This window comes from Dromaius novaehollandiae, chromosome 25, assembly GCF_036370855.1.
Source record: "Dromaius novaehollandiae isolate bDroNov1 chromosome 25, bDroNov1.hap1, whole genome shotgun sequence".
Classification (NCBI taxonomy): Eukaryota; Metazoa; Chordata; class Aves; order Casuariiformes; family Dromaiidae; genus Dromaius; species Dromaius novaehollandiae.
This window is the reverse complement of record NC_088122.1, coordinates 1780502-1806682: the sequence shown is the minus strand read 5'-3', so window position 1 is coordinate 1806682 and position 26181 is coordinate 1780502. Positions and strand designations below refer to the sequence as shown.

Here is a 26181-nt window from a genome sequence, read left to right as displayed (position 1 = left end):
TCCCATGTGCTCTTTTCTATACAGTAAGAGCAAAAGTGGATCTTATTAATAGGAATTTGGTACATACTATGGCAGCTGGTTCTGGTTTGTTCTGCTCCCTGCAATGGAGGCTAGTAGCCTGATCTGGTAATGGGATGGATGAGGAGGGATCCCATGGTTAGTGAATGTGTTCTGCCTATTTTACTGTTCTTATACTAACTATTATTTTACTGCTGTTTTACTACTGACCATATTCTGTGTTGCTTATTTGTGTTGGATTTTCAGTAAACATAACATTTTAAAAAAATGTGAAGTAAGGAATTCAAATAGTAAGGCCCAAATCAGCATACCTTATTATGTTACCATTTGCTTCCAGGAGGAAAGGTTATGTTCCTCTGCGGTGAGATGAGCAAGTCAGGGCCTGGTAGTGAAGATGGTAATTTTGAAAACAGGGACAAACTCACAGTGAGTACCACCAAAGGGGAAGCTAGCTCTGGGGGGCTCTTGGTAGGGCAGCACTCCCCTGAAGCCAAGAGCGCTGCTGCTAATTGTAATGAAGCGGCTGTGCATCTCATGGACTGAGGGCAAGTACAGATTTGGAAGCAAAACAGGAGAGGCAGAACATCCAGAAAGCTTCTGGAGCCTAAGCAAAAGGCATCTGTGTGCCTGTGTTTCCTAATTCTTGCTGTGCTGTGTTGTTACCAGCTCTGCTCTGGGTGCTGATACAGTCTTCCTCCTGCACTGTTACTTACTTTTTGCTTTAATCAGTATTTTTCTAATGTGATAGTTTCTGTAGAAATGTTGACCCTATAAAACATAAAAAAGTTTAAGCACAGTCAGCTCTTTATGGAGCCTTTTCGAGACAGGAAAAGAAAGGTGGTAAAAAATGTCTTGCTGCTGAGTTTGTAAGTAAATGCTGCTGCAGCCCCACGTTATCTCCTGGCAGATAAAAAAGGTAAATGTGTTCTTCAAAGGCATGCTTGCTAATCCCACAAGCAGTGTTTATATGAGCAGAGGCTGCCTAAGTCTCCTTCTCTGTTCTTGTTGTGTAAAAAGCTTGGTATGTTTGTGCGCTGCCCTGACCTCGTAGCTGAGATCTTCCCGTGAAGTGCCCTGCTTGTTTGTGGCAGAGCAGCTGAGAAAAGCTGATGGAGAGGCCCTGAGTTACCAAGTGCCGTGAGTGCCCTGTGTCGGAGAGAGCCTGATCGCCCTGGGGTGCGTTTGATGCAGCCCGGCTCTTTCTGGCTTTGCCCCACCAGCGGTTCTGGGAGGGGAGAGAAGGAGCACCAACGCTGAACATGGTGCTGTGAGGGAATTGAAAGCGGGTTTTCCCCACAAGGACAGGAAAGCTTGCATTGCTTTTCCTTCTGCTTTAAACAAGTGTTGGCATAGTGCTGTGCTTCTCCTGGCAGCTACAGTCTTCCTTGTTTTTCGTGTCAGTCATGGGGTCCTGTGCGGCTGGAAGGATGGCTGGTGCATTGATATTTTTTTCCCCCATGTGTTACAAGTGCTCGAGTGTCCAGGATCCTTCCCCCAGGAGAATACAGGCTGCCCAACCAACTTTCCTTTCCTACTTAGGACAAATTGTTTCAGCAGACCAATTACTTCCGAAACAATGTCTACTTCATTCTACTACAGAAAAGAAATACGCCCTTCAGTAAGAGCGGAGGGGAGGCTGTGGTTTCACGCTGGAGGACCTCCTCCAGGTCTCTCACCCAGCTGAGCAGGGATTATAGACATGACTCAACCCATAACGAGAAGGAAGCTCACAGGGCAGAGCAGGTATGAGGCTGGGTGATAACTTGGTTCCTGGAAGCTGCAGGGGTTCAGTGAAAGGGATTTTCTCGTCAGCGTGGGGTCTGAGGGCTCTGCTGAGTGAGTCTGGCCGAAGCTCCTTTCAGGCGCAGGGGACTGGGGAAGGGGAAGCTTTTTCTTCCCGTCTTTCCTCCCATCAGGATTTATTCTGTTTTCAGGCCGAAGCAACCAGAATCATCCAAGGTGGATGCCAAAGGGAAAGCGCTGCTGCGCTCACGTACGAGCTCTGTTTCCCCAGCTGCCAATGCCATTGAGAGCATGGGGAAAACCCCCGTTTCGCAGCTCGGCATCGCGGCCAGGTCTGCTCGCGCGTGGCGGTGCCCTTGCAGGGCCCCGGAGCAGGGGACAGGCCTGGCGTCACCTGCCAAAGCCCCACGGGGCCGCGGCTGCAGGCCGGGCGCGGCACGCTGCCACGCGGGACACGTGCGCCGGGCGCTGCACGCTGCCCCGGGGGACGGCGGGGCCCGGCGCGGCAGCCGGGGGAGGCGGCGGCGCCCGGGCCGGAGCGGGGCCGCGCGCAGGGGGCCTGCGCGCTTCCTGCGCGGGCTCTGCGCGCCCCGCCGCCGCCGCCGCCGCCGCGCGCGCCCCTCCCGCGGGCCCCCTCCTCGCCCCGCCCCCTCCGCGCGCCGATTGGCCGCCGCCGCCGCCCATCTGCGGCCGCGCAGCCACTCCGCGCGCCCAGCGCCGCCTCCGCCCCCGGCCGCCGCCTCGGCGATTGGCCGGGCGGCGGCGCGGGCCCCGCCCCCGGCGGGGGCGGCGGGGGAGGCCTGGCGGCCGGGGGAGACGGCGGCTGAGGCGGCGCCGAGCGCGGAGGGAGCCGGTGAGTGCGGCCGCCGCCCGGGGGGCGCTGACAGGGCTGTAGGCGGCGGCGGGCCGCGCCGGGCCCCCTCTCCTGCGCTGCGCGGGCGGCGGCGCGCGGGGCCGGGTGACATTGCCGCGGCCTCCCGCGGGGTCACCGCCGTTTTCACCGATTCGCCTCCCTTTTTCCCCTCAATCCTCGCCGCGGCGCGCGGCCCGGGGCGGGGCGGGGGGGGGGGCAGAGGGAGGCGGCGCCGCTGCTTCCGCAGCGCCGGTGCCGAGCGGGAGGCTGCGGCCGCGTCCCGCGCGCGATCCCGCGGAGGGGGGGGGGGCGCCGCGCCCCGGGGCTCCGTGCTGCCTGCGGAGCCCGCACCGCACGGCCTGCTGCCCCCCGGCCTGCCCCCTGCCCGCCCCGGGCAGCCTGCCTGCCCCCCGTCTGTCCTGCCTGCCCCACTGCCCGCTCCCCTGCCCCCGGGCAACCTGTCCGCCCCACGGCCTGCCCCACTGCCCCCCCGCCTGTCCCTGGCAGCCCGCCTGCCCACCCCCTGCCTGCCTGTTCGTGGGCTGCTCGCCCGGCTTCCCCCCATGCCCTGCCTGCCCCACTGCCTGTCCCCTCCTTACCAGCCAGCCCCGCTGCTCCGGGGCAGCGCGCGTGTCAAGCGTGGCCTCCCCTTCCCTTCGAAGTGTGTTCCCAGAGCCGTGTTCTGGGGAGCGCGTCTCCCCACGTGTGCGCTTAACGCGTGCTCTGAGTTTTGTTTTAAGCTGACGTGAACCTGCAAACGACGTGAGCTCGCGTCCCTCTGCCGAGGGGTGGGTCCTCGGGGGCTTGCAAGATGTTAAATACTGATGTCTGAATGTCTCTTTTTATCTTAGCCCACTGTAAGCAAAAAGTTACTGAGCAGGGGTGACCTTCCCGGCTTTGGCTTAAAATATGGAGACAGAGGAAGCATCTCAGATTGGCTTTAAATTTGGAGACAAAACGACATGGGAAATGTTGGAAGTGATGGTATAGTGTTAATAGATGCTATTCCCCCCTTTCTGCTGCACAGGAATGTGTAACTCGCCATACCCAACGTGTAGCAGTTACTCTGTTGACCTTAAAACTGCTCTCCCGTGAAGTCTGGAGGAGTTAAAGATGTGTTTGTTGACTATCTTTTTCCTGTTGGCTGTTAATTTGGCTCACTGCGTAGCGTGAGGTTTGGAGTCCACCGTCACTTGGACTCTTTTTGTCGCGTCCTTATGCTTCATGGTCCCATTAACTTTAACAGCAGGGCTTTTTCTGGAGGTTGTGTGCCCTTGAGGGTTTTTTTTTTTTTTTGTGTGTGGTTTGATGAATTCAGAGTGTTTTGAAAACATTCTGTTTTTTAAATGGCTCTAGTTTGGGAGAAGGGTGTATGTGTAAAGGAACAGAAGAGATGTCTGTGGGTGTTGCAAAACAGCTGAGGGGAAAGAGCCTGCATAATAAGGGTGCCAGAGGGTTGGTATAATCACGCTAACAACCTGTGAGTGAATGTATGTAAAAATAATCGTATGACTGGGTGTCCAAAATATCAGGGCTAGATTCTGGGCGACTCCAAGCATCTTCACATCCCACTGGAGCTGTGGATACTTGACACTTTTTCCCTTTCCCCCAGCAAATCAAAATTAGGACCTCTGCATGCTGGTCTTGGGGCGAGCCGCTCTGGAGGGGAGGACCCGACTGTCCTTGGTGTTGTGTTTCAGCGGGAACTCTCCAGCCCCAGTGATCGCCTCGGGCAGAGGAAACTTAGCTTTACAGCTCTCCTGATAGCATAGCAGCGTGAGTCAGAAGCTACGATAATCTGTTTTTGCTTGGCTTGCAGCTGTAGTTAGTACCGTGACTTAGGCAGTCTCAAGTGAAGATGGATGTTTCAGGCGTATTTGGTGTGTTGACCTTACTGTGATGAGGTTACAGGAAATGTAAGGTGAGCACCAATAATGTGAGTTACATACCAGTGTAAGGTGAGCACCAATGCAGCCCTGAGTGCGGGGTTAGCTGTTGAAGCAGATGGGCTTGGTACAGGTCAGACAGGTTTACTGTAAGAAAAAAAGCTCAGGAACCAGAAATATTTTTTTCTAATAACTTTTCTGCTAATTGTACTAAGATGCACTTAGGTTTGTACCTTTCTTAAGTGAGACTGGTGCTAATACCTAACATGCAGTGCTGTTTTCCATTTTCACAATGATATATAGATATTCTTGGTAGCTGCCTTAGGAAGGGAGGTAATTTCTTCCTGTTGTGTGGAAGGGTGAACTGAAATGCAAACAACTTACTCAAGGTCACAACATACATCAGTGCTGGAGTTAGGGTGAGAATTCAGGAGCTCTTCGGTCTCTTGTCATGCTTTTAATCCGCAAGTCCTTGCTGCTGTACATAGCGATGAATAATGAAGGTGTGTCTGTGTCACGCTTTAGTTCTGCTAGGCCTGAGTTGCTGTGAGGGGTGTCTGCAATGCTCTGGCCAAGCAGAATGGATGCTTAACTTTTGCATTAAGCATTTGTACAATTTAGGTGCAGTGAGTACAACAGATAGGAGGTGACTAACTCATGCTCTAGCATTTAAAATATTCCACGTATGCAATGCAGAAAAGTGGGGTTGTTAGGCAGTGGCACCTACTTGGGACACTTGTAGATTGTCCTCTTCAATGATGGAAGACTTTAGTTAATGTTTATCCTTTTTTTTTCATGCCTGACGCATTTTAAAACGCTGTTTTTCTAGATTAGCGCTTGTAATCTGCGACTGTGTTGAAATAGTTCCTGGCAAGAATTGCACAGGTATTGACGAAGAGTTGTGTGTATTCCGAATAATCTCAGTTTGAGTTAAAATATTCCATCTGTGCTGGGCCCTTCTACTACTCAGGGACCTCCTGTATGCCTAGGGTGACATAAAGGTGAATAGGCTTAAAATCTACTGGTAGGAAAGCTTGTATTCGCGTGGGCCTACATGAGGCTTGCTGATTGAGAGATTTATATTATATATGTTATATTTTACTAACTGTCATTTCCTTGTGTCTGCACCTCTGGGAGAAATAACTGTTGAGGGACGGATTCAAGCTGGGGAGACGCTTAATTTTTCTGCCTTCCCCTCCTGGAGGGAGGTGATCGTGGGCTGCCGAGCTGAGCGGCTTTGGCGGAGGGACTCTGTAACTCTGTCCTCTTGTTTAACTGTTCCACTCCCTCTCAGATAACTTTATCTGTCTTGCAGTTAAGAACCGGTCTTCAGTTTTTGCCTGTGGAAAGCATTGTTGTGGTGCTCCCAGCAGCACTCTTCTTTCAGAAACTAAAGAATGAAGCACTGTTTTTTCTTGCCAAGATTTCCTCTGGTCTGTGGCTCATGCATTCCAAGCTTAGTTCAAAATACAGCTCTCCTGGGCTCCTCTGAATAATACTGCTGGCTTCGTTAGCAGGGCTTTTAGATATAACCATTTCTCAGTCCTCAGCAACTGGCTTAATTCAAGTCAGATAATCTAAAACCATGCAAAGAATTTGTATCTTTATCCTCAGTTTTACTGGCAGGCCTGAGTTTGTGTTTGGCTGAGTGAGGCGGGAGGAATATTTATCTTGTGCTTCAGAGCTAAGAAAGCATGTAAAGAATTAAACTCTTCCAGATAGCGTCATTTAGTGAATCTTTTAATTAAGCTGTCAATGATTCTTTAGAATTATGCTAACAGCTTCTGTGCAGACCTTTAGAAGGAAGAAGTGCTGTGGACTATTCATAGCTAATGTTTTGGGATGAAATTTGTATGTAACTGAAAGATGAGTGTGACTGAAGAGAGCTGAGTCTGCAGGGCATATCTGCTTTTTGTTTTTTAATGGCTTAATCAAACTGGAAGGCAGGGACAGACCTCAAGGGGCCATCTAGTTATGTAGTTCATCCCCCTGCTCTGAGTCTGATTTCAGCCCTTTTTTCTGTGATTTTCTATGATGCTTTTGCTCCAAGGGTGAATTTAAGGCTGCAGTAATCTCAGCTCTTACCAAATCTCTTTCTCTGTCAGGCTCAATTGCTCAGTTTAACAGTTGAAGGGAACGTAATTGAGTGACTTCCCTGGGTACTGTTTAACTTCAGTCTCCCTGGGAAAACGTGTGAAAATTTCAGTGGGAACTCTTTCAGTTTTCTTTTTTCCTAATTTAATTATATGCTTTCATTAGTGCTGTTAACAATGCATTTAAAAAAAGAACAAACAGGAACTAGGTAGCTATTGAGTAATGAGGGAAGCTGGTGTATATGAATGGAGTTACACAAGTAACTTTATGTGTACGAAATTGAAATTCTGCCCCAAAGGTGAACTACGACTTCATCAAAGTAGTGCCTGCAAGCCCTTAATTGCGACAGAGCTATACAGTCCACAGTAATCTGCGCTTTCCTTCTTGAGAAGGTTATAATCTGGGACGCTATTTGTAACAGATATTTAAACGTCTACCTATGAGAGGCAAAACAGAAATCTTGCTACTCGTACTAGAATTATTAGATCTTTGGAAAGTATAAGCAAGTGAAAATCTAAATATACTGTCTTCATTCAGTAAGCCCCTCATCTTGAATGCATCTGCAGCTTTGGTTTAATGCAGCATCTCTCTATTGTTTTGTGTGTCATTGTTCAGTCCGTGCTTTTTGTAGCGCTGTTTCTGGGGTGGCCGTTGCACTCTGTCCTGGTAAACTTGTGAAGGGCTCCAGGTTGAAAGTCATGTGGATATGCTTGCTATAGAAATACTAATACTATTTTACAGTTCACATTTTAGTGGAAGGAAATTGCTGCCAGGGCTGCAGCAATCTTCCTTCATCACCGAAGCTTCCTACTCACAACTCCCAATTATTGAATGAAAACGATGTAAGCTGCTGCATATTCCTTGTCTTGTCACCTCGGGAGCAGTTAAGCATCCTCATTTCTGGTGGTGATTAAAGAGAAGCAGGTAGCAGGGCTTCGTTTCTTCTGCCTGTCTCACAAAAATGGTGCATTCCATGTGGCATAAAGTCATAGCAGCTCTTGCCTGCTGAAGCTGTGTGGTTTTGCCATTACCTGCCTGTCATGACTCTCCCACATCCAAGGCTATAAACTACTTTATAATTCCTACCAGGGCTGTCCAAGGAGAAGGCAAATATTTCTTTGAACGCCAATGGCAGCTGTTTTCTGATAGCTGACGGTGCTGACTGTTTGCTTTGCAGTATCTGTCCTGTCCTTGCTGGATAGGTGATGTTCTTTCTGAAATCTTAGTGTTTTGTGACAGGTCTAAATTCTACTAGGGAATATCAGGCAAACATGTTTTTCAGTAATGACATATTGCAAGTTGGTCTCCGGGCTGGATGCCCAGGCTGCTGCTGTTTTCCGGCTCGGTAGTAATGTGGAAACTGTCACGACTGGGTCTGTTTTTGTAGGTTAGGTGTTTTGCTGAGAACAGGTAGTGCGAGCTCTGCCAAGGCCGTTGGCAGCTTGGGAGTGGTTATGATGTTTGAAGTGGTGGAGTGGACGGGCAGTGTGTGTTCCTCCCCGATCCGCTGCGCGTTTTGTGCAAATATGACTGGGAGCAAACCAGCTCTACTGCTTCCCTCTCGCCTGCCGTTCCTGGAAGTTGGAGCCTTGGTCTGCAGTGGGAACAAATGTTGCTGCTTGGCCAAAGGCATGCAGGAGGGATTTCGTGGAGGTTGTGTCTTAATGATGTGAAGTTCACCTTTTAAATAAGGTTTAATTGCAAAATTTGTTAAATAGTGAATGTATAATAATCTGCAAACCTTCACTTTAGCAGTGTGATTTTAAACACTGTAACCAGAGAATTTGGCCTCATTCCTTAGTTGTGATGTCAGTCTTTGAAACTCATTGGTTCTTTGGCTGAGAAACTAATTATATTAAGACTGTGTAATTTAAAATATGATCAAATGGCCAGAATTGCATCATGATTGGGTTTGCAACAGGCTTGGAGAGCTAGAGCTTTTTCTCTGAATGTCTTCTCCTCCGCTGCCTTTGGGCAATGAACTGGTACCTGCCTGCACGACATTCTTCCTAGTAGCTCGCTTTTATCATCTGAATAACTTGATTCTGTCTCAGCTGTCCTTTTAATCAAAATCACCGCCAAGAAAAGCAGAGCGTCTAACTTGTCAGAGAGTCAATTTGACAGCTTGATTGAACTTGTTCAGGTATTCATTAAGCGCCGCTAGAGAGAGCTGGGAGAATGGACGGGAAAGACTAACAGTGCTCTAGTTCTTAATGTGCAGAGCGTATCCTGCGCATCCAGAGGTACGCGGGGAAGGGAGCTTGTTTCTGCAATTACTAGAGCATGGGCAGTGGGCAGGATACCTCGAAGGAATCCTGGGGCTTGAAGGACCATCACAAGAGAGATCGCCGCAGCTAAGCTCCTCTGAGTTTGTCTAAGACGCCACTGCCAGAAGGGAGGGCTTGAGCTGCCCTGTTTCGCAGTTTGGTAAATAAGCTTAAATCACAAGACTCCGAATTAGCATGACAGCATTGCAGGCAGTGGTTTTTGACAGGGTTGAGACTGGTTGCTGGAATAAGTACTTTGTACTTTCAATCAGCTACCAGGAATTTTGTTGTAAAAGCGCAGTGTGTTACTCATTAAACTCGCTTAACTTTTGAACCCGTTTTGATCAGAAGTTTTGCTTTCTGTTTATGTATTCTCCTAGATGGGGAGTGTTTTACTCTACAGCTGTATGGCATATAGTCCTGAGGCGTCTGGATCCAGATGTGTGGCAAGGACTCGTGTAGCTACAATTTAAGTAACACAGAAATGTGTTATAAGGAGTATATCTAATTTGCAGCTGTCTATTTTGTTTTCCTGTTTACTGTGGCTTCTTAAACGTAAGTGATGACTGTGTACGAGGCTGTGCAAAATACGAGGATTTTAAAAAATGTCAAGCTGCTCCGTGTTGGGTTTCTGTGGGTGACTTCATGAACAAATCAGATTGATGTATATGCAAAGTAATGCTTGGTTTCTAATGGCCAGGCCCTACAAATTCACACTGAATCTTTCAAGCAAAACTTTATTCTCTGTGGCTCCCGTGTGCATCACTGGTCATAGCAGCCAGAAGTCAGTGATTCAGCTAAGTAAGGATTCAACACAGCTCCAAACTAAAATATAGCTGCATTGCTTTGCAGAGAGGAAATGTGAATAAAAATACTAAATGCTGCTTTTACATTTAAGCCTCTGCAAGTTCAGGCCTGCATTTATGTAGAGCATGTGGGCAGTTTTAATGTACAAAATTAAGCATACAGAGACAGGTGTTTGCAAGATCAGGGCGTTAAAATCGGGGCACTAAAAAGAACATCTCTGAACAGGATCAAAGAGAATATTGTTGAGTAAGTGGGTATCATCTTTAGGCGTGTGCATATTCTAAAATGAGTCCAGGCTTAATAACATCATTTTAGTATTTAGAATTTCCAGACTTGTTTCATTTTAGTCATCTTTTTCTCAATCATGTTTCAAAATCATGTTTTAAAGCCAAGTTGTGTGTTGCATTCCTAAGCTCTTCAGCATGACTTCTATTTTTGTGGTTTTATTTTCAGCAGAGATAAATCTGATATTGTGACCTACATTTCTTTAATTGAGATAGCTAGGGATAATATTTCTTCCTCTGATTTCTTTGTGCTTTTGCTTAAAGTTTTTTTTTTTTTTAATGATAAATTTTTCAGGTATGTGAGATGAGAAGGAAAGGAAATGACTGCAGATAGTATTTAGAAATGATGAACAGACTGTGTTCTTCAGAACAATATAATGAAGTGCTCTGCTCTGTAGTGTTATGAATTGTCTTCCGTCTTGTTCCTCAGGAGAATTTTAGTTTGTGTGGTCCAATCTGACCAAACTCCCACTATAAAACTTTGTAAGTGCAAACAGTGGTACTGTTTGCTGTTCAGGTTATGCTTTGGACTCTCAAATGTTGTCTTTCATTACAATTTTGAGTTATTACCCTCTGAGTAACATCCTGAGAGCTTCTCTTTTCGAAAACACCCGTAGGAGTTGTAAACACGTTGATATGTGTCTTCCCAGAGCTCTAGCAATAGCGATGTCTGGCATTAAAGATACCCGGGCGTGTTTGTCCTCCCTCGAAGTGAGCGCGTGGGTCATGCATAGCTTCATCATCACAAATTGGTCATGCACGAATACAGACAAAGCTGAACTGTCTCTGGCTTTGCGTTAATATCTCTGCTGCAACCAAGGGGTTTTGAAAGTGAAGTCTGGCACTAATTTATGAGAGCGTTGTGGAAAAAAAAACAGGTCAGCAAGTATGAAAGGTGCTGACAAGCATGTAACATCTAGAGATTGTTAAAAAGAAAAAAAAAAAAGTCTTAAGAAGTGCTTTCCAAGTAAGCAAGCTGTTGTGCCGCAGGTTTTCTAGGCATCAGATGGAGGCAGAGATGAAGCAACTTGCTCGAGGACATGCAGGAAGGCTGTGGCAGAACTGGAGAGCAGTTCAGGAATTCAAATTTCCTAATATCACCTGCCTTGAAAGGAAGCTAATGAAATGGGAAACTTTGACTACTTGAGCAGTCTTGTTGCTTAGAAAACTGATCTTTATAGTTATACCCCATTTGTGAATAGGTTCAAAACAATCTACTTGCTTGGGGAGGCTTCCTTTTTGTGCTCAATCAAGTTTCTCAAACTTTAGCTCTTTCATTTTTGGATATTAGAGGATGGAAAACTCAAATCATAAAAGCAGAAATGTTAGAAAGTTAGATGCCAAAGTAATAGCTGCTATTTAAGTATTATCTCTGCACTTATACTCTGTAGCTAAGGTTAGACTGACCTTTCCGTTCATGAGGCAAATGAGAGCATATATCGCAGCAAGAAACATCTGTGCAAACTGTGCTGATTCACTAGCTACGAGCACATGTGCGTTGCAACTGTGGAGAAATGGAGTTCTGGAGTCAATGATGTGCTGCTTTTAGTCAAATTGCCAGCATCATCAAAATAGCCTTTATGGCACGTGTGAGGCATTGGATCTCTCTGTTTCCTAAAATAGCCTCCGATTGCTTATGCAATGCTTTCTGGAGATACTGCTGTGACTATTTTTTCCATTTTCCATGCCTGGGTTTTAAATTTCTGCATGTCTTCTCCCATATCTAAATGCTGCGCAGTCAGACTGAGTAGCAACTGGGATCCTCGCTGTAAGTGATGGAAGAGGACAGGGCAGAATCTGATGCTTCAGTCTTGGAAATTATGCATGTTTTGATATTGTCCCCACGAGCCTGGGTGTTTAAGTGTCACGTCTGCAATGGAAGTACATGCTAGGGAGAGATGCAATGGACTGCTTTTCAGTCTCCCTGCCAGGGCTGATACACCTTGCAGCTGAGTTCCTCGGGGGTAGGAAAGAATGGTGATGATCAGTGACACAAATTTTAGATAGCACCAAAGCACCCCTCCTTTCCCCTCCCCCCAAACCTGTACCCCAAAGGGAAGAAATAGCATTAGGATTCTGGAAATGCTCTTCAACTGGGTGCTTGGGATAGGGGGTTTGCTGTTGAAATGGCCTCTGGAGTAAGTCTCTCTTCCCTCCTGTACAAGCTTTTTATGATCTGGGTATTTGATGCTTTTGACACTAACTCTTACTCTGCTCTCGTTTTCAATTTAGGAGCCGTGACCCTTCTGCCCACTTGTAAGTGCAACTGGTATGGGTAATGGTGTGAGAGAAGGTCAAGTGGATTTCAAGCGGCAGGATGTGGAGCCAATTATATCGACTCATCTTCCGTCAGAGGTAAGAGCGGGAGGTGGCTTGGGGTATGCAGAGGGCTTGAGAGGGGAGCTGGGTGACTGCTCTGCCAAAGAAGCATCTAAATGGGATTTGAGCTGTGGAGGCCTGAACGAGCTGCCGTGTACGTGCAAACCGTGTGCTGTGTAGCCGTTGCTGCCTCTGAGGCTTGCTGAGCAGTCTGGGCTCTCCGGGAAGAGGTCGGGCATAGCTCACATCAGACGGGCAGGCAGGGCTGTGTTCCTTGTTCAAGGTTATGTCTTGTTATGTCTTTAGTGGCAGAGCTGGGAATAGTCAGAAGTCTTGGTTTCTCTGCTCCCTCTTAGAAACACTGGAAGAGAAAGTGACACTGAACCTTGCTCTGGCTTAGGTCAGGATCTCTGCTCAGATGAAACTGCTTCAAAGCCAAAACTCAAGCTGAAATTCAGACAGTGCTGCCTGAACCCTGGTGCATAGCTGCCCTTACATTTAGCACCAAAGACTGGAAGGGAAAATTGAACTGAACAAAGTTTTCCTTTAAAAAAACAAACAAACAAAAAAACTTTTTAGCTGTGAAACAGCCTGAGAAAAGAAAGGTGTTAACTCCCTTGTCTTCTCCATGGAAACACAAAGCATATCAACAGTTAACATTCTTAGGCCTTGTCTTGACTTGTCTTTCAGTTCATAACCTTCATGGTGTTAGATTTCAAGATTTTTACTTGCTTTCTGCCTGTGTGTTACAACAAGATAGCTGGTTTATAAATATGAGCTGTGGCAGGAATGTCAATAACAAAAACACTTCCATTCCATTTATTGTAGTGGGAAACCTGTCTTGTTTTATTCTTAGGATCTTGGGGACAGCATAGAAATAAGGCTCACATGTTAACTAGGAGGGCAAGAAAGAAATTTACCTTCTGCACATGCCTAAATCAAGAGGAGATAGGGAGATAACTTTTAGAAATGTTAATAGGGAAGAAACAGTGCATGGAAGAGGTGGCTGACTTTGGAACTTTGTATCTTGGCAGACAAGTGTAATCTTTGTTCTTTGTGACCTGACCTGTAATTTACTGTGCTTGGAATTTGCCATTTTGGAGGGAATGTTGACATTTCCAAAATGCTGGCATTGATTTTTAGCTGTCTGAATTCTTTCGTGAAAGGATTTTGTCAAAGAAACTGAGCATCTGAAAACAGCCAGTTGCTGTTTCACGTATGTCGAAGGGAAGCTGAAGCAAGATCCCTAGAGCATATTGTTGTTCCCTCAGAAGAGGGAGGAGGCAACTCTTTAGCCGAGTGTTCAGAAGGCTTTTTTGGGGTGTAGTCCAAATCTCCTGTGTGTACACGTTGTTTCTTACCTCTGTGTATGCTCTGAGCGTAGTTTTGCTTATCTGGCTGGCGATGGTATGGGCTAACATTTAGGTTTCATTTTAATGTGGGCTGTAACGTTGTTACTTTGTTATTTGTTTTTCAGCATTTATATACTAATAATCCCTCAAGGTGTTTTCAGAGTCCCCTTGCAAGTATTTTTCTGCACCTTTCTCTCTCTCCAGTGCTGGAAACTCCATTTTGTAGATGGTTTAGATCACAAATAGTGATACTGGCATTTTCTTAGGCTGTTTAGGCTACTTTCTGCTGCTGTTGGTGTGAGTGTTGTAGAAAAGCCAGCTGAAACATAGTTTTTCAGTAGAGTTGTGCCTTGGCGCTATTTGATGGACAGCAGCAGAGCACCGGGAAAGAGCCCGAAGCACATTAACCTGCTATGTTGGCAGATAGAGAATGTTTCTACACAGGGCTGTGAAGGACAGAGAAGTTATTGCAGAAAACATGACAAAACAACTCAGAATAATGCAGCACTGAGATATTGCACTGTACCCCGAGAAAAGTGAGCAGGTGATCAGTTTGCTGCGGAGCTCTGTTCGCAAGTGTAACTTCGGCTGCAGCACAGTGTGGGTGCCCACACCTGGGTTTGGCTGACCCAGCCCTTCGACTAGGATAAATGTTGCAGCAAAGGTAAAACATTACAATTTTTGGTTAGGGCTGACTGTGTCACATTGAACGATGCTTTGTTCCAGGGAACACAGGAGAAAAAGAAAGTACTCAATTCTCTGATGTCTGGTGCACTGGCCGGTGCTGTTGCTAAAACAGCAGTAGCTCCACTGGATAGGACGAAAATCATGTTTCAAGGTAAGTCCTGCTGGCTTTCGCAAAGTAGCCCTACTTTATTGTTAGCAGAATCCAAACAGCTTCTCTAATCTGTTCACCCAGCCCGTTCTCAGTGCTCTGCCCTCCTCCAACGTGCAGAGACCTGGCATGATGCAGACAGAATAGTGATGTTACCACAATGAATTGAGCCTAAAAACCTATTGTTTGATTCTTGGTAGGATTACTGCAGGTGTCAATCAGCTGTGTAGTTGGCCGGTACTATTGGATTCAGCTCCCATGGTAGTCAGCAAGTGCTTTGCTGTTTCGCTGTAATGCAGCTGCACGTTTGACTGCTTAGAGACAGATGATCGTGGCTCGTGCGTGCTGGCTGGCCACGTGCGTTCTCTGACATCAGGGGGTGTTTTGGAGTGTACAATAAAAAGACATTGTAAAGGCTACACTTAAGGAGGTGAATGATAACACTTTGGATTTCTGTGTCTGTTCAGTTTGGGGAAGCAAACTGGCAAGGAGAGAAAAGCTGTGCAATTTCCTTTTTCTTTAGAGGAGGAATGTAAGGAGATGTGAAACTGAAAGGAGGGAATTAAGGTGTTTGAGTTCATTCTTGCTACAGACTGGATGCCAGGATGTGCTTGCTCAAATGTACACAGGCTTTTCTAGTAAGAGCTGCATTGTATTTGAGCTAAATTGTTTTGGTTTAGAATTGAAGTTAATTATGAAAACTGCTGCAAGAGACACTGAAGCTGGCATACCTAGCTTTGTATTACAAAATCCTTTCTGGAACCCATAAACTAGAAGTGTATAACTGGAAATGAAATTCAGCTGATTTGAATAGAAAATCCTCATGCATTTAACCGGGTTTGGGATTCAGCCCCAACGTGGGCTCAGTTCAGTTCTCTTGTTTCAGTGCGAGAGCTGTCAGTTGCATTAAGTGTCCCAAAGGGAAGAGTGCAGGCTGTTAATACAGTAGACATTTGGCAAGGCCACGAATTTAAATGTGGTTGACATTCCAGATTAAATGAATTGGGTAGGTTTAATCTAATCCCTGGATGAGATTTAATTTTAAGTTGACTTTCATGTGACATGATTTTCATCCTTTGCGTAATGGGGAGATCAGGGAGTTCAAGCCATCGGGAGCTCAGGCCGGGGGTGGCCGCAGGCTGGAGTTGCAGGCTGTGAACAGATGCTCGGGCAGCAGTGAGTACGTGCTGTGCTTTCTCACCCGAACAAACAGTGTAGTTCATCTAAGGTTGGAAATGTCAGGATCAGAGGTGAGATGGAAACTGCAGAATTGGGGTGAGTCAACAGCTGTCCGTATAAATCGCCGTTAATTTGTACAGGCCTAGACTGTATAAAAAATCCTGTTTGGTTTGGCATGTTAAATACACTGCAAAGGATATGATTAAAAATTGCCTGTTCTGACTAGTGTCTTGGTATCTACTGGGTTTCCTACTCTCTCGCTCTCCTAAAAGTTTTTACTCTAGGGTGGCTTCCCTGTTTGTGAGGAGGGACAGCTTCCTTGGGTTGTACAAGCGAGGGAGGTTGTTCCTGAGTGAGAGCCTGAAGAAGTTTCCTGTGGGAGAAGGGAAAAGAGTTCTTTTCCTTTGCAGAGCTAGCTGCAATTGGTTATTGAGGCGCTGTTAGTAGGGAAAAAAAAAAAAAAAAAAAAGAAAAGGAGAGAGGAAAAAAAGTGTTGGATTGCATAAAGGAGCCGTGTGGTGAAAAATGTATTTGCATGTGATTGATACACTTGAGAGGTTACAAGTCTCAAAGGAATTTGAAAGAAAGTGCAATAGACACTTAATTGGAACCATGTTTCATTAGTGTTGCCATTCGGTTCTAGTCTGGGTTTCCTTCCTGCAATAGGAATGTTACAAAACGCAGTTGCTGTGTGCCAAATAAATCTTGCTTCCAAGTGCTGTGTGTATTACATAGTTAAAGAGATGCTGTCAATTTGGTTGGATGCAAGGAGAAAGACTGAGTGCTCATCTGAGTTTTGTTAGGATGAAACCATCCTTGCATGGAGCCTCTGCTCTTTGCTGGATTCTGGCATTAGCCTGGAACCAGTGCGTGGAGGTGCTCTACTAAAATCAGCTTTTTTTTAGTGCTTCAGAGCAAGAAGTGTGACAGAGATTGAGCATTTTCATAGCAATAGATAGAGAAATGAAGTTCTCATCTGCTAAAGAGAGTTTGGAAACTCCTATCTATGGTAAAATCTTTGTTTGTTATAAAGAAGCTCTATTTTTTTCTTGCATTAATTCTTTTGCTTCTATTTTTATTCCTTAGATAACAATGCCTGTATGGTTTCTTTGATCTATCTAAATGTATTGCAAGACCTAATGCTCACTTTTTCTTTTTAGTGTCTTCGAAAAGATTTTCTGCCAAGGTGAGGCGATGTGTCTGTCTCCTGTTGACTTGACATGTTTGATTAATGGTAGTAATAGTACTAAAAGCATCCTCTGTTTGTATTGAACTTTCTCGCTTGGGTTTTGTTGGCTGCACTCAGAGTGAAAGCGCATAGAGAGGAAGACTGGACGCAGTGCTGTTTATAATGCTCCTTAGGACAGTGCTTTTTCTTCCTCACATGTTTGTCCAGCGCCTCGCACAGAGGAGCCTCAGTCCTCACTCACGCTCCAGGTTCCACCTGTGGCATGGACAGTAAATGTCGCTGTGGCATCGCTCTGGGCCATTTTGCTAGGCCGCCTTCCCCAGCGGCTGCTTTCTTTCCTCCACCGCTATTGGAACTGTTGCAAAGTTTACAGGAAATCTGAGTTTGGGAGCGGATTGCTAACGTGGCTTGCTGAATGTTTTGCTGCATGTGCTTGTGGATGCTCCATGTGTGCTGTGCTAATATGCATAATCCAAATGTTTCTGTCTTATACTAAGAAGATTAATTTGGGTTGAGAAGTGGTTTTTGTAAACAGCAGTCCAGCTCTGTGCCTTGCCCTCAGAGAGAAAATGAAGATGCTGTCTTGAATGTAAAACTGTCTTCCTGACTGGTTCTTTTTTGCTCTAATGTATCTGATTCAGTCTCCCCAAAGAAGTGATTTTAGTTCTCTTATTCTGGAGTCAGGGGTGTGAGCGTAAGCATCTGATCCCAGCTTGCTGTGGGTAGGGTGGGAAGGAGGATTGGGAGAGGTTAAGCTATTGGGTCACCTTTCCCCCCCTCTATTGTTTTTACTCCCTCTTATCATGATCTGCCTGTCTGACCTCTGATCCGTTGCCTGCAGGAAGCCTACAGGCTGATTTATCGCACCTACCTCAATGAAGGCTTCTGGAGTCTCTGGCGAGGGAACTCGGCCACCATGGTCCGTGTGATCCCTTATGCTGCCATTCAGTTCTGCGCGCACGAAGAGTACAAGCAGCTCCTGGGGAGTTACTACGGCTTCCAGGGAAAGTAAGACGCAGCATGGCTTTGGTCCTTGTGACAGCAGAGGAGGATGGAGCAGTTTGTGGGACTCTAGACTGTAGGGAGGGAGCACGTCTCTTTGCGTCGTGCAGGCTTTCTGCTGAGTTGGAAGCTCAGTTGGCAGAGAGCTGTGCAGGCCCCTCTTGTGGTGGCTTTCCAGAACAGGGTGTGTGAGGGGCTAAGCGATGGGATGAGCTTCCAGTCTTGGCCAGGGGAAATCTTTGTGAGAAGACCCTATCTTCTGGAGGCGTGAGCAAGAAGTGGCCTAGACAGTGAGTTAGCGCTTCCCTGTGCTGAGAGTGGGCAGGCAAAACAAAGAGCTTTTCTTTGCAGGAGAAGCAACAAGATCCAGCCTTGCGCTGATATCTGAGCCTCTATCCTCTGTGCGTGTGGCCTGAGCCTCTTGCTCTCGGGCACGTAGTGTCTGAGACACCCCAGTCAGGCTAGTTGTCCTCCACAGAGATTTTCTCTAAGCCTCTGACTTGAATAGTTGTGGCAAACCACAACCGTTTCCACCCCACCTTCCCCCTACCCACCCACCCAGCTCTCTTCAGTGCACAGGCAGGGAAGGGATTCAGTAGCTGATAGAGTAGAGCCATGCTCAGAAGCCAAGTAGTATTTCCATCTCCAGGTGATCTGTTTGATCTCTTCTCTCACCTTACTTTAGAGCGCTGACACCCTTTCCTCGATTCATTGCTGGCTCTCTGGCAGGCACAACGGCTGCCATGTTAACCTACCCCTTGGATATGGTTCGAGCTCGAATGGCTGTCACGCCGAAGGAGATGTAAGTGCCTAACAAAAGCAAGTACAAGCACCACAAACAAATGCAGAGCTTTCTTTTAAGGTCAGATGACTTTATTGCCATTTTCTGGGTCACTTCTTGCTCGGAGCCTTTGGCGTAATAAACCTTTTACAGCTTGGGTCTGAGCACTGACTAAATGACCAGAGCCCTGGTTAGTGCCGGGACTGGCAGGAGATCGATACTGAAAGACCTCACTAGTAAAACTTCTGTGTTTGCTTGCTAGGAGGCCAGCTGGCACAGCACCCTCTGGGAGAGCTCTAGCAGACAGGATAGCATGGTGTGATAGGACTGTAGGAGAGCTGGTGAATGGCTTCTCCATTTGCAGACAGGCTTAAATTCCTTCTGAGCTGTTTGATGTGCTCAGAGACAAATTAATTGCTGATCCTCCAGAGTCCTGTTGCAAGTGTTACCAGTGTGTGCAGCCACTAACCAGCCCAAGTTTTGTTTTCCTGTGTCCACGTGCTAGGTACAGCAATATCGTTCATGTCTTCATCCGAATATCCCGGGAGGAAGGATTGAAGACATTGTACAGAGGGTTTACACCAACCATCCTTGGAGTGATTCCATATGCTGGGCTTAGTTTCTTCACCTACGAGACGCTGAAGAAACTACATGCAGGTAAAGGCAACTTTGTTTTCTTCGTTTTCTAGTGACATGGTGTAGGCTTTTGGCCAATTTGAGATGTTTGCACTCTGTGATACAAGACCTTTTCCTGGCCTTGAAGCCAGCTGCTAAGCTCAGTGCTTGTGGAGGATGCCTTGTGCCTCCCTCTCTCCAGTTCCAGACTTTGAAGGAGGTAAGCTGCAGAAGAGCAGCATCTCAGTCTTGCAGAGGGATGCCTTGATGTGGAAGGACTTGCTGGTCAGCTAACAACTGAGTTGGAAACAAAATCTCAGGAGTTCTGGCACTCGGTCCTCTCTTTGGCTCTCAGCCCACTCGACCTTAATCATGTGTTTGTTACGAGAAGCTTTCTCTACTCTGCCGCTTTCTCTTTCCCAGATCACAGTGGGAAATCTCAGCCATCCCCTCCGGAGCGGCTTTTGTTTGGTGCCTGCGCAGGCTTGATTGGCCAGTCGGCTTCTTACCCCCTGGACGTGGTTCGCCGACGAATGCAGACGGCGGGGGTTATGGGACACACGTACAGCTCCATCCTTCTCACCATGCAGGAGATTATAAGAGAAGAAGGACTAATCCGTGGCTTGTACAAAGGACTCAGCATGAACTGGGTCAAAGGGCCGATTGCAGTGGGAATAAGCTTTACAACCTTTGACCTGATGCAGATCCTTCTCCGTAAATTACAGCACAGCACTAACATTGAAAGGTAGTAGCTTAATCCCCACAGCCCTTGCTGGGGAGAAGTACAGCATATGTGTACAAAGAGCAATGCTAGCGTTCCCTCACTTTGTACATGCTCTCCTGCAGCTGAGAACTTACCTTTCTTGTTTTTTTTCTTTTGTTGTTGTTGTTGGGTTTTTCCTTTTTAACGAGCCTCTGAGTTGTTTGGAAACCTTGACCTGAAACTAACCTTTTCCTAACTGAAATTCTTCTTACAGTTCTGCAGAGCTGTGTCCTCTAGAGTAGCTGTCTCATCCTTCTGCTTTGCTCTTTGATACCAGGAGTGGAGCCTCTCAAACAAACACGTGCTGCTTCTGGCTCCTCACCTGGTCTCTCTGGGCAGACAGAGTGGTGGATGATGAAAGAGAAGACTCGGTGCTGTTCAAATGGGCCCCTGGATCTGGAAAGCGACTGCTGCTCTTAGTAGACAGTTCTTAGTTACTGCACATGTGTTAGCTGGAGGCAGTCTGCCAAGTGCAATATTCCAGTTAATCTGCACAGGGAATTCCACATTCCTCTGACCTGTAAGCATTGGTCTCCTTGAAACAGGACATAGCAGGATTTGACAGGTCCAGGTCACTTCTTTTACTCTGAAAGTTGATTGTGAGCTCTGGTTGGAAATGCTGCCCTTTTTCAAATGTTCTTTTCATTTCTGAGTTGAGTTGCATAAAATGTCCCTTGTTTGCAGTGTCCCTCTGAGATTACCAAAGACTGTAGACAGCAGGGGAGGAAAGTTCTGAGCAGTTTTGTAAATCAAACTCTCATGTCTGTTGTCAGTGTCGCTGACGAGGGGCTGGGCCTGGGCTCACAAACTGGGTTGACTCAAACTGCAGTAGTGCTTTCGGGCCATCTGAACCCTTCATTGTTGTCATGGTCTTAAAGGCAGCATTTTCTGAGGGACTTGTCAGTTTGTAGTGATGATGCCCTAGACTAGAAGAGGAGGTGTTATGTATTTCAATTTTAAGCAATTACTTCCTTCAGTATTATTGTTGCTGCTTTATCCACAATGCGAGAACGAACAACTCAAAGATGCACACGTGATGCAGACTTAATCTATCTTGAAAGGCTGTTCATGTCTGATGAATGCAGCATAGCGGTTGACTAAAGCTGCTGGCCGTGCTTCCAAACAACATTGTCTTTTGGTGCCTGCTGTGTAGGTTGTATCACCCGTGTACATTAGTCCACACCTAAGACCACTTGCTTTTATTGTTAGAGTTCCTCTGGACCAACAATGTCCTCAGGAGAACAAGCTCCGCAGCCAGTATTGACTCTTCTGAAATAATATATAGTGCCAATCATCTCCAGTTGCAATCTGCAAATGAATGGTAACCTTTCAGCATTTCTATTTTAAGTCAATAAATTTTAGGGAAATGGAGATTTGAGGGGGGGTTTCTTTTATGTTTCCATTCCTATATTAAATTTAGAGGGCAAGAGAGGTCAGAACAAACTTTAGACTTCTCAAGGATCAGATTCCACAAGCCAAGATTAAAATCCCAGCTGACAGAATCCGTACAGAAGGGAGGTGACATGTAAAAGAAAAATAAGGTAGGATTTAAAAGCTGTCCTTCTCTGGTGTATATACTTTAGCCATTGTAGTTTGAGCCTTGTATCATGACTTTATTAATGGGAATGAAGGTAATTGCACAATTGGTAGAAATAGCTTTCTCCTTTCTTTTGTCTTTGCACTTGTTCTTTGGAGCATAACTTGCTTCTAATGCCAAATATTTCCCTAGGAATTAAGCACCTACACTTCCATTTTGCGGACATGGTGGAGAGCCAGCATACTGAAGTATTAGCATGCATGTCGTTCCCAGAACACATGGGATCAATTATACTTTAATGGTTGTGGATGGGCAGGGTATTAACCTCAGTAATTTCTGCCTCGAAGCCCACAAATGATTATTTCCGTTGTGAAACTTGACTGCAATCACTGATTTACCTTGTAGTTAAAGAAATGTTAGGTGTTGTCTTTTTTAAGTCTGTATAGATGATAGCCACGAATTCTGTAAACTTTTTGCTCCCATTGCTAATGGAGGATTATCAGCTGTTCTTTTCATATGGGTGAATTTTTTAGTCCTTTGCAAGAGCGACGATTTTTTTTTTCTCCAATGGAGAAGCCAATTACTTCTGCTCTTGTCTTTATCACGTCTGGCCCAGTGAGGAGATGTTAAGACAGTTGCGTCTTACCACAGAAGTGAGGTACAGACAACAGCTGGGAGCGTCAGCAGTTGACTCCGTGTGTACGTGCGCGTATGCGTGTCCGACTGTGCAATCCATTCCAGGTTCTCTCTCTGCTTGGAGGCTGCCAGTGCAAGGAGCAGTCCTTTCCAAGGAGCCGGTGGGTACTGTGTGAACACGAGATGAAGCCGAACTGTGGCACCTCGGTTAGAGGGGGCTCTTTTGTTCTGCAGTGGGGTAGGTCAGCTCAGAGGCAGACGCAACAGACCTTGTCTTTTGTTGAGCATCACCGAACCCCTGTGGCAACGGAGGTGGCTTGATTCCTCCTGGGTCCTGACTGAGCAAGGATTTACACTGGATGACTAGGTTTTTGTCTGGGACTGACTGGGAGGGCAGATCTGCACAGAGTACCTTCCTCCGTGTCCGGATTGCAGTTAATGCATTAAACGAATGTGAAGCCTGTGGAGGATGCAGCTTCTGCTGGGTGACCCTGGGGAGAGCCTTCTGGCATCACCCACTTCGCAGCCAGAGCGTGGGGGGGGGCTGAGAAAGGAGACTTGAAGCACGGCAGACTTGGGAGCATTGGCTCCAGAGAAGTTGTTCCTTAATTAGCAGCTGCACCTGATTTGTACTTCAGTGAAATTTTAGCCAAACATGTTTTTCCAGACTTTGCAGACTGAGTGCTTGTTCAGAGACGGATCTGAATTCAGTCTGCAATGATTTTGGTGCTCTCGTTTCTTGGGCAAAAGTTTAGAGTAACTGTGCGTCTTTGTTTTGGAGTGTTTTAAATAGCTTTCTTTTTCCCTCTGATTTGAATGTAGAAGAGGAGAAACAGAGTGTTCTCTTCCCTTCTTTTAATCCTTGCATGAATTGAGACGTGTCCCACATCTCTCTGCTGCCTGGAATTAGTGCCTGAGGAGTTTTGGGCACGCTGATTGGAAAAGGAGGGTGCCTGTGTACTGACCTTCTTGGTCAATGGCCTTTAGCTCTAAGAAAGAAGGCAAGTCTAGCAGGAATCTTCTCTAGATCTTTTCTTTAGATTTTTTTTTAACTATCCTAAACTCCCCAATTTTTCATATTATTCTTCTCAAATTTCTTGCTTTTATTTTGAAGTCGTGTGTCTCGTTGTTCTTTACTGCATTAGCAGCCAAACATTAACCTGTGCTTCTTTGTTGTCTACTCTCCTTCCCTGCTTCTGCACCTTTAGTCCTGCACTAGCACTTCAAGAAAATCAGGTCCAATGAAATGCATCCAAACTGACAAGAGTGCAGCTTTGATAGCTGCTCCTGAAACAGCCCGCCTAGGCTTCCTACTCAAAGGCAAGGATGTTTGTGTTTGGGGGCAACAAGTTAAAGGCACTAGGTGCTGGAGCAAAAGATTTTTTGAAAGGTTCTCGAATGACTTGTCCAGTCTAGCACCTTCCCTTCTCCGCACGTTGTGAGATGCTGCTGCTTCTTGTGCTCTCCTTCTTTTGGTACCTCCGTGCGATGCCCACTGTGCTCTGTGAAAGTGGTACTTACTGGTGGATAACTCTGGGGGAGCTGGTCCTTCTGGATGACACTGAGGGTAGGTTACGGAACAGGAGAAGCGGCACCCGAGCCGGCTTCTCTCAAACCGCTTTGCGCTGCGTGCCCTGTGCTGACCTCTGCTTCTTCCCCAGGAGCACAGGGCCACCAAGGCGCAGGCTGGTTGGTGCTGGCAGGACCATGGTGGGAAGATCAGGAGAGGAGTCATGGCCTCCTGAGGCATGAAGTCACTGAGAGCCATGGGATGGCCAGTGTGGTGTAGGCTGGAATATGTGTTGGTACTCCATGGTTGCTCTTCAAAAGCAGAGTTTCATAGTTTCTGTGGAAAAATGATGGTACTTCCATAAACTTCTCCTTATAGCCTTCGCCCTCAAAGGACTTGGGCGCTGCCATCTTCATCCCATGGTGTCTTTAACTTAAACACAGGTGAGGTGTAAAAGGAAACTTTCAGCAGAAGCACTGTGGCAACCGCAAGCGAGACTGGGGCCAGTCGTGGGTGGGCAGTAGGAGCGGAAACGGGTGTGATTGTTTCCGTGCCATTTCTGCGACGTCTGCTGGGTACCTCAGCTCTGCAGGGAGCTACGTGGATGGTATGGACCCAGAAAAGGAGGTGGCCTTCCTACAAAACAGCCTTTCCATTGCAGGGGCTGATTCCTCCCGCTACCCCTGTTTCCCTCTTCCATGCCATGTGGTGCGGGGATTCCCAGCACCGGTCGCTGCCTGTGTGGTCTATGCATATATTAGCACAAACACTGTTAAATGCCTTTTGTCGAGATGTGTCCTCACCATCGATGTGTGCGTGTATGTGTGCGTGTCAGTTTTGACTGCTTTTCTTGGATCTGGAGTTCTATTTTATTGCAGTGAAGACACTTTGTTATATAATGTTTATATATTTTAAGATTTGTGCCAAGAGAGGATGTATATTTAATAAAAAATTTAATTGACTTTGCAGGCTCTCCGAGGGTGTCTCCTGTTATACTTTGCTCGTAAGAGAGAGGGGCCTGGCGCATCTGGGTGGATTTATCTGCGGATTAAAGCTGCTGCCTTCCTCCCTTTGGCAGCAAGCAAGGGACCAGGATTTCATCTGCGCCGCGAGGCTCTGCCAAGCTCGTCCTCCGCGGCGCTGAGCCACGCGGTCCCTTGCGCGCGGAGCTCCCTCCGCAGCGTCCGCGTCAGTGCGTGGAAGTGGGGAGAAGGGAAGGAGCTCTGCAGCTGGTTCAAAGCCTGGGGTTGTCCCCAGGGAGGCCGCTGCTGTCCCTGTCCCCGGCGCGCAATGGCAGCAGGTGGCACTGTCGGCTCAGGCATGGCCCAGCGGCTCCCCAGAAGTTGGGGGTCCTGGCTGCGCTTCAGCCCTGCTCTGCCCTCGGGGCTTGCAGTGCCTTCGGCTGTATTTCAGGTCCAGCACAGATGTGACACTGCAGTGCTCTGCCGTTTTATGCTCCTTGCAGGGTAGGGAGGTTTCAGCAGCAAGGGCAGATACGGCCCTTCCAGCAACCTGCCCGCTGCCTGCCAGCCAGGGCTGCCTCCGGCGTTGGAGCGCCCCGTGCACGGTGGAGTTTGGGGCACCTTCACCCACCTGGGTTGGTTTGGGCTCCGCAGCGTGGCCTGGGGCCGGCAGGAGGGACAGCACAGGGATCTCGTTTGGGATCCAAATGAGGTGGGAAGGCAGGAATCGCCGCCTTGCTCCCTGCCGGAGCACGAAGGGAGACCTCCAGGAGCCGCTGCTACAGCCAAAGCCTCTTCCCCAGGCCGGGTTTCTCGCTGAGCGGTGCAGCAGCATCGGAGGTGGGTGACGCAGGGCAGAGGCTGGGGCACCGCAGGGGCTCCTGGCACCCATGGAGCCTGAATCCAGCCTGTGCAGCACAAAACAGCCCCTTGGTCCCAGCTGCTCCCCTCTCTGCTGGAGGTCCTTGGTGGAGTAAAGCCCATATTCAACATAAAGTGAAGAAACGAAGGGTAAAATAATTCTGGGGAGAGGAAGATGGGGGAATCTCTCCTTTCATTTGATGTCGCCCAACTCCAGCGCCTGTGGATGTGTCTGCCGCTCTCGGCTAGTCTATCTGTCATTGTCCCCGCCTGAGAGGGTCATGTCTGGGCAGATCCCCGGGGAGGAACCGTCTGCATGTCTGAGTGCGGCCAGCCCCGGCCCTAGCAACCGCCGCCTGCTGCAGCCGCCTCCCCGGGCGCTGGGCCCCGGCCCCTTCCCGCACGCGCTCCGGGAAAATCGGATAAATGAGCCATCAGCGCAGTGGGACCGGCTCCTAATGGGGCAGTGCAGGCTGGAGCAAGTCCCTCTGCACCCTCGCCCTGGGGCATCTCCCCTTGCACCCAGCCCTGGGCGAGGGTGCTGCCGGAGCTGGCACCCTCCTTGCTCTGCGCCCATTTATTGGTTCCTCCAAAAGGGGAATTTCTTGCCAATGGGGAAATTCCCCCCAATGTTTTGCCAAGGGGCTGCTACCAGGGTTACTGGGGGGGCTGAGGACCCAGCCGGAGG

The 26181-nt window shown here is 47.5% G+C and overlaps 1 protein-coding gene across 4 annotated transcripts; it reads left to right on the top strand.

Moving 5' to 3' along the window:
* The first annotated feature begins 71 nt into the window (after positions 1–71).
* SLC25A42 (solute carrier family 25 member 42) lies at positions 72–24636 on the top strand. 4 transcript variants are annotated; one of them, XM_064497492.1, is made up of 8 exons: positions 72–444; positions 12185–12307; positions 14350–14461; positions 16798–16823; positions 17668–17834; positions 18514–18630; positions 19115–19266; positions 19648–24636. In XM_064497492.1, exons 2-8 carry the CDS (start codon positions 12224–12226, stop codon positions 19971–19973), a joined length of 984 nt encoding a protein of 327 aa, XP_064353562.1. In that variant the 5' UTR covers positions 72–444; positions 12185–12223; the 3' UTR covers positions 19974–24636. The 4 variants fall into 4 exon arrangements, with proteins under 4 accessions (XP_064353562.1, XP_064353561.1, XP_064353563.1 ...); XM_064497491.1 differs by lacking the exon at positions 72–444 and adding an exon at positions 2516–2614; XM_026115308.2 differs by lacking the exon at positions 72–444 and adding an exon at positions 9236–9416.
* Positions 24637–26181: the final 1545 nt, after the last annotated feature.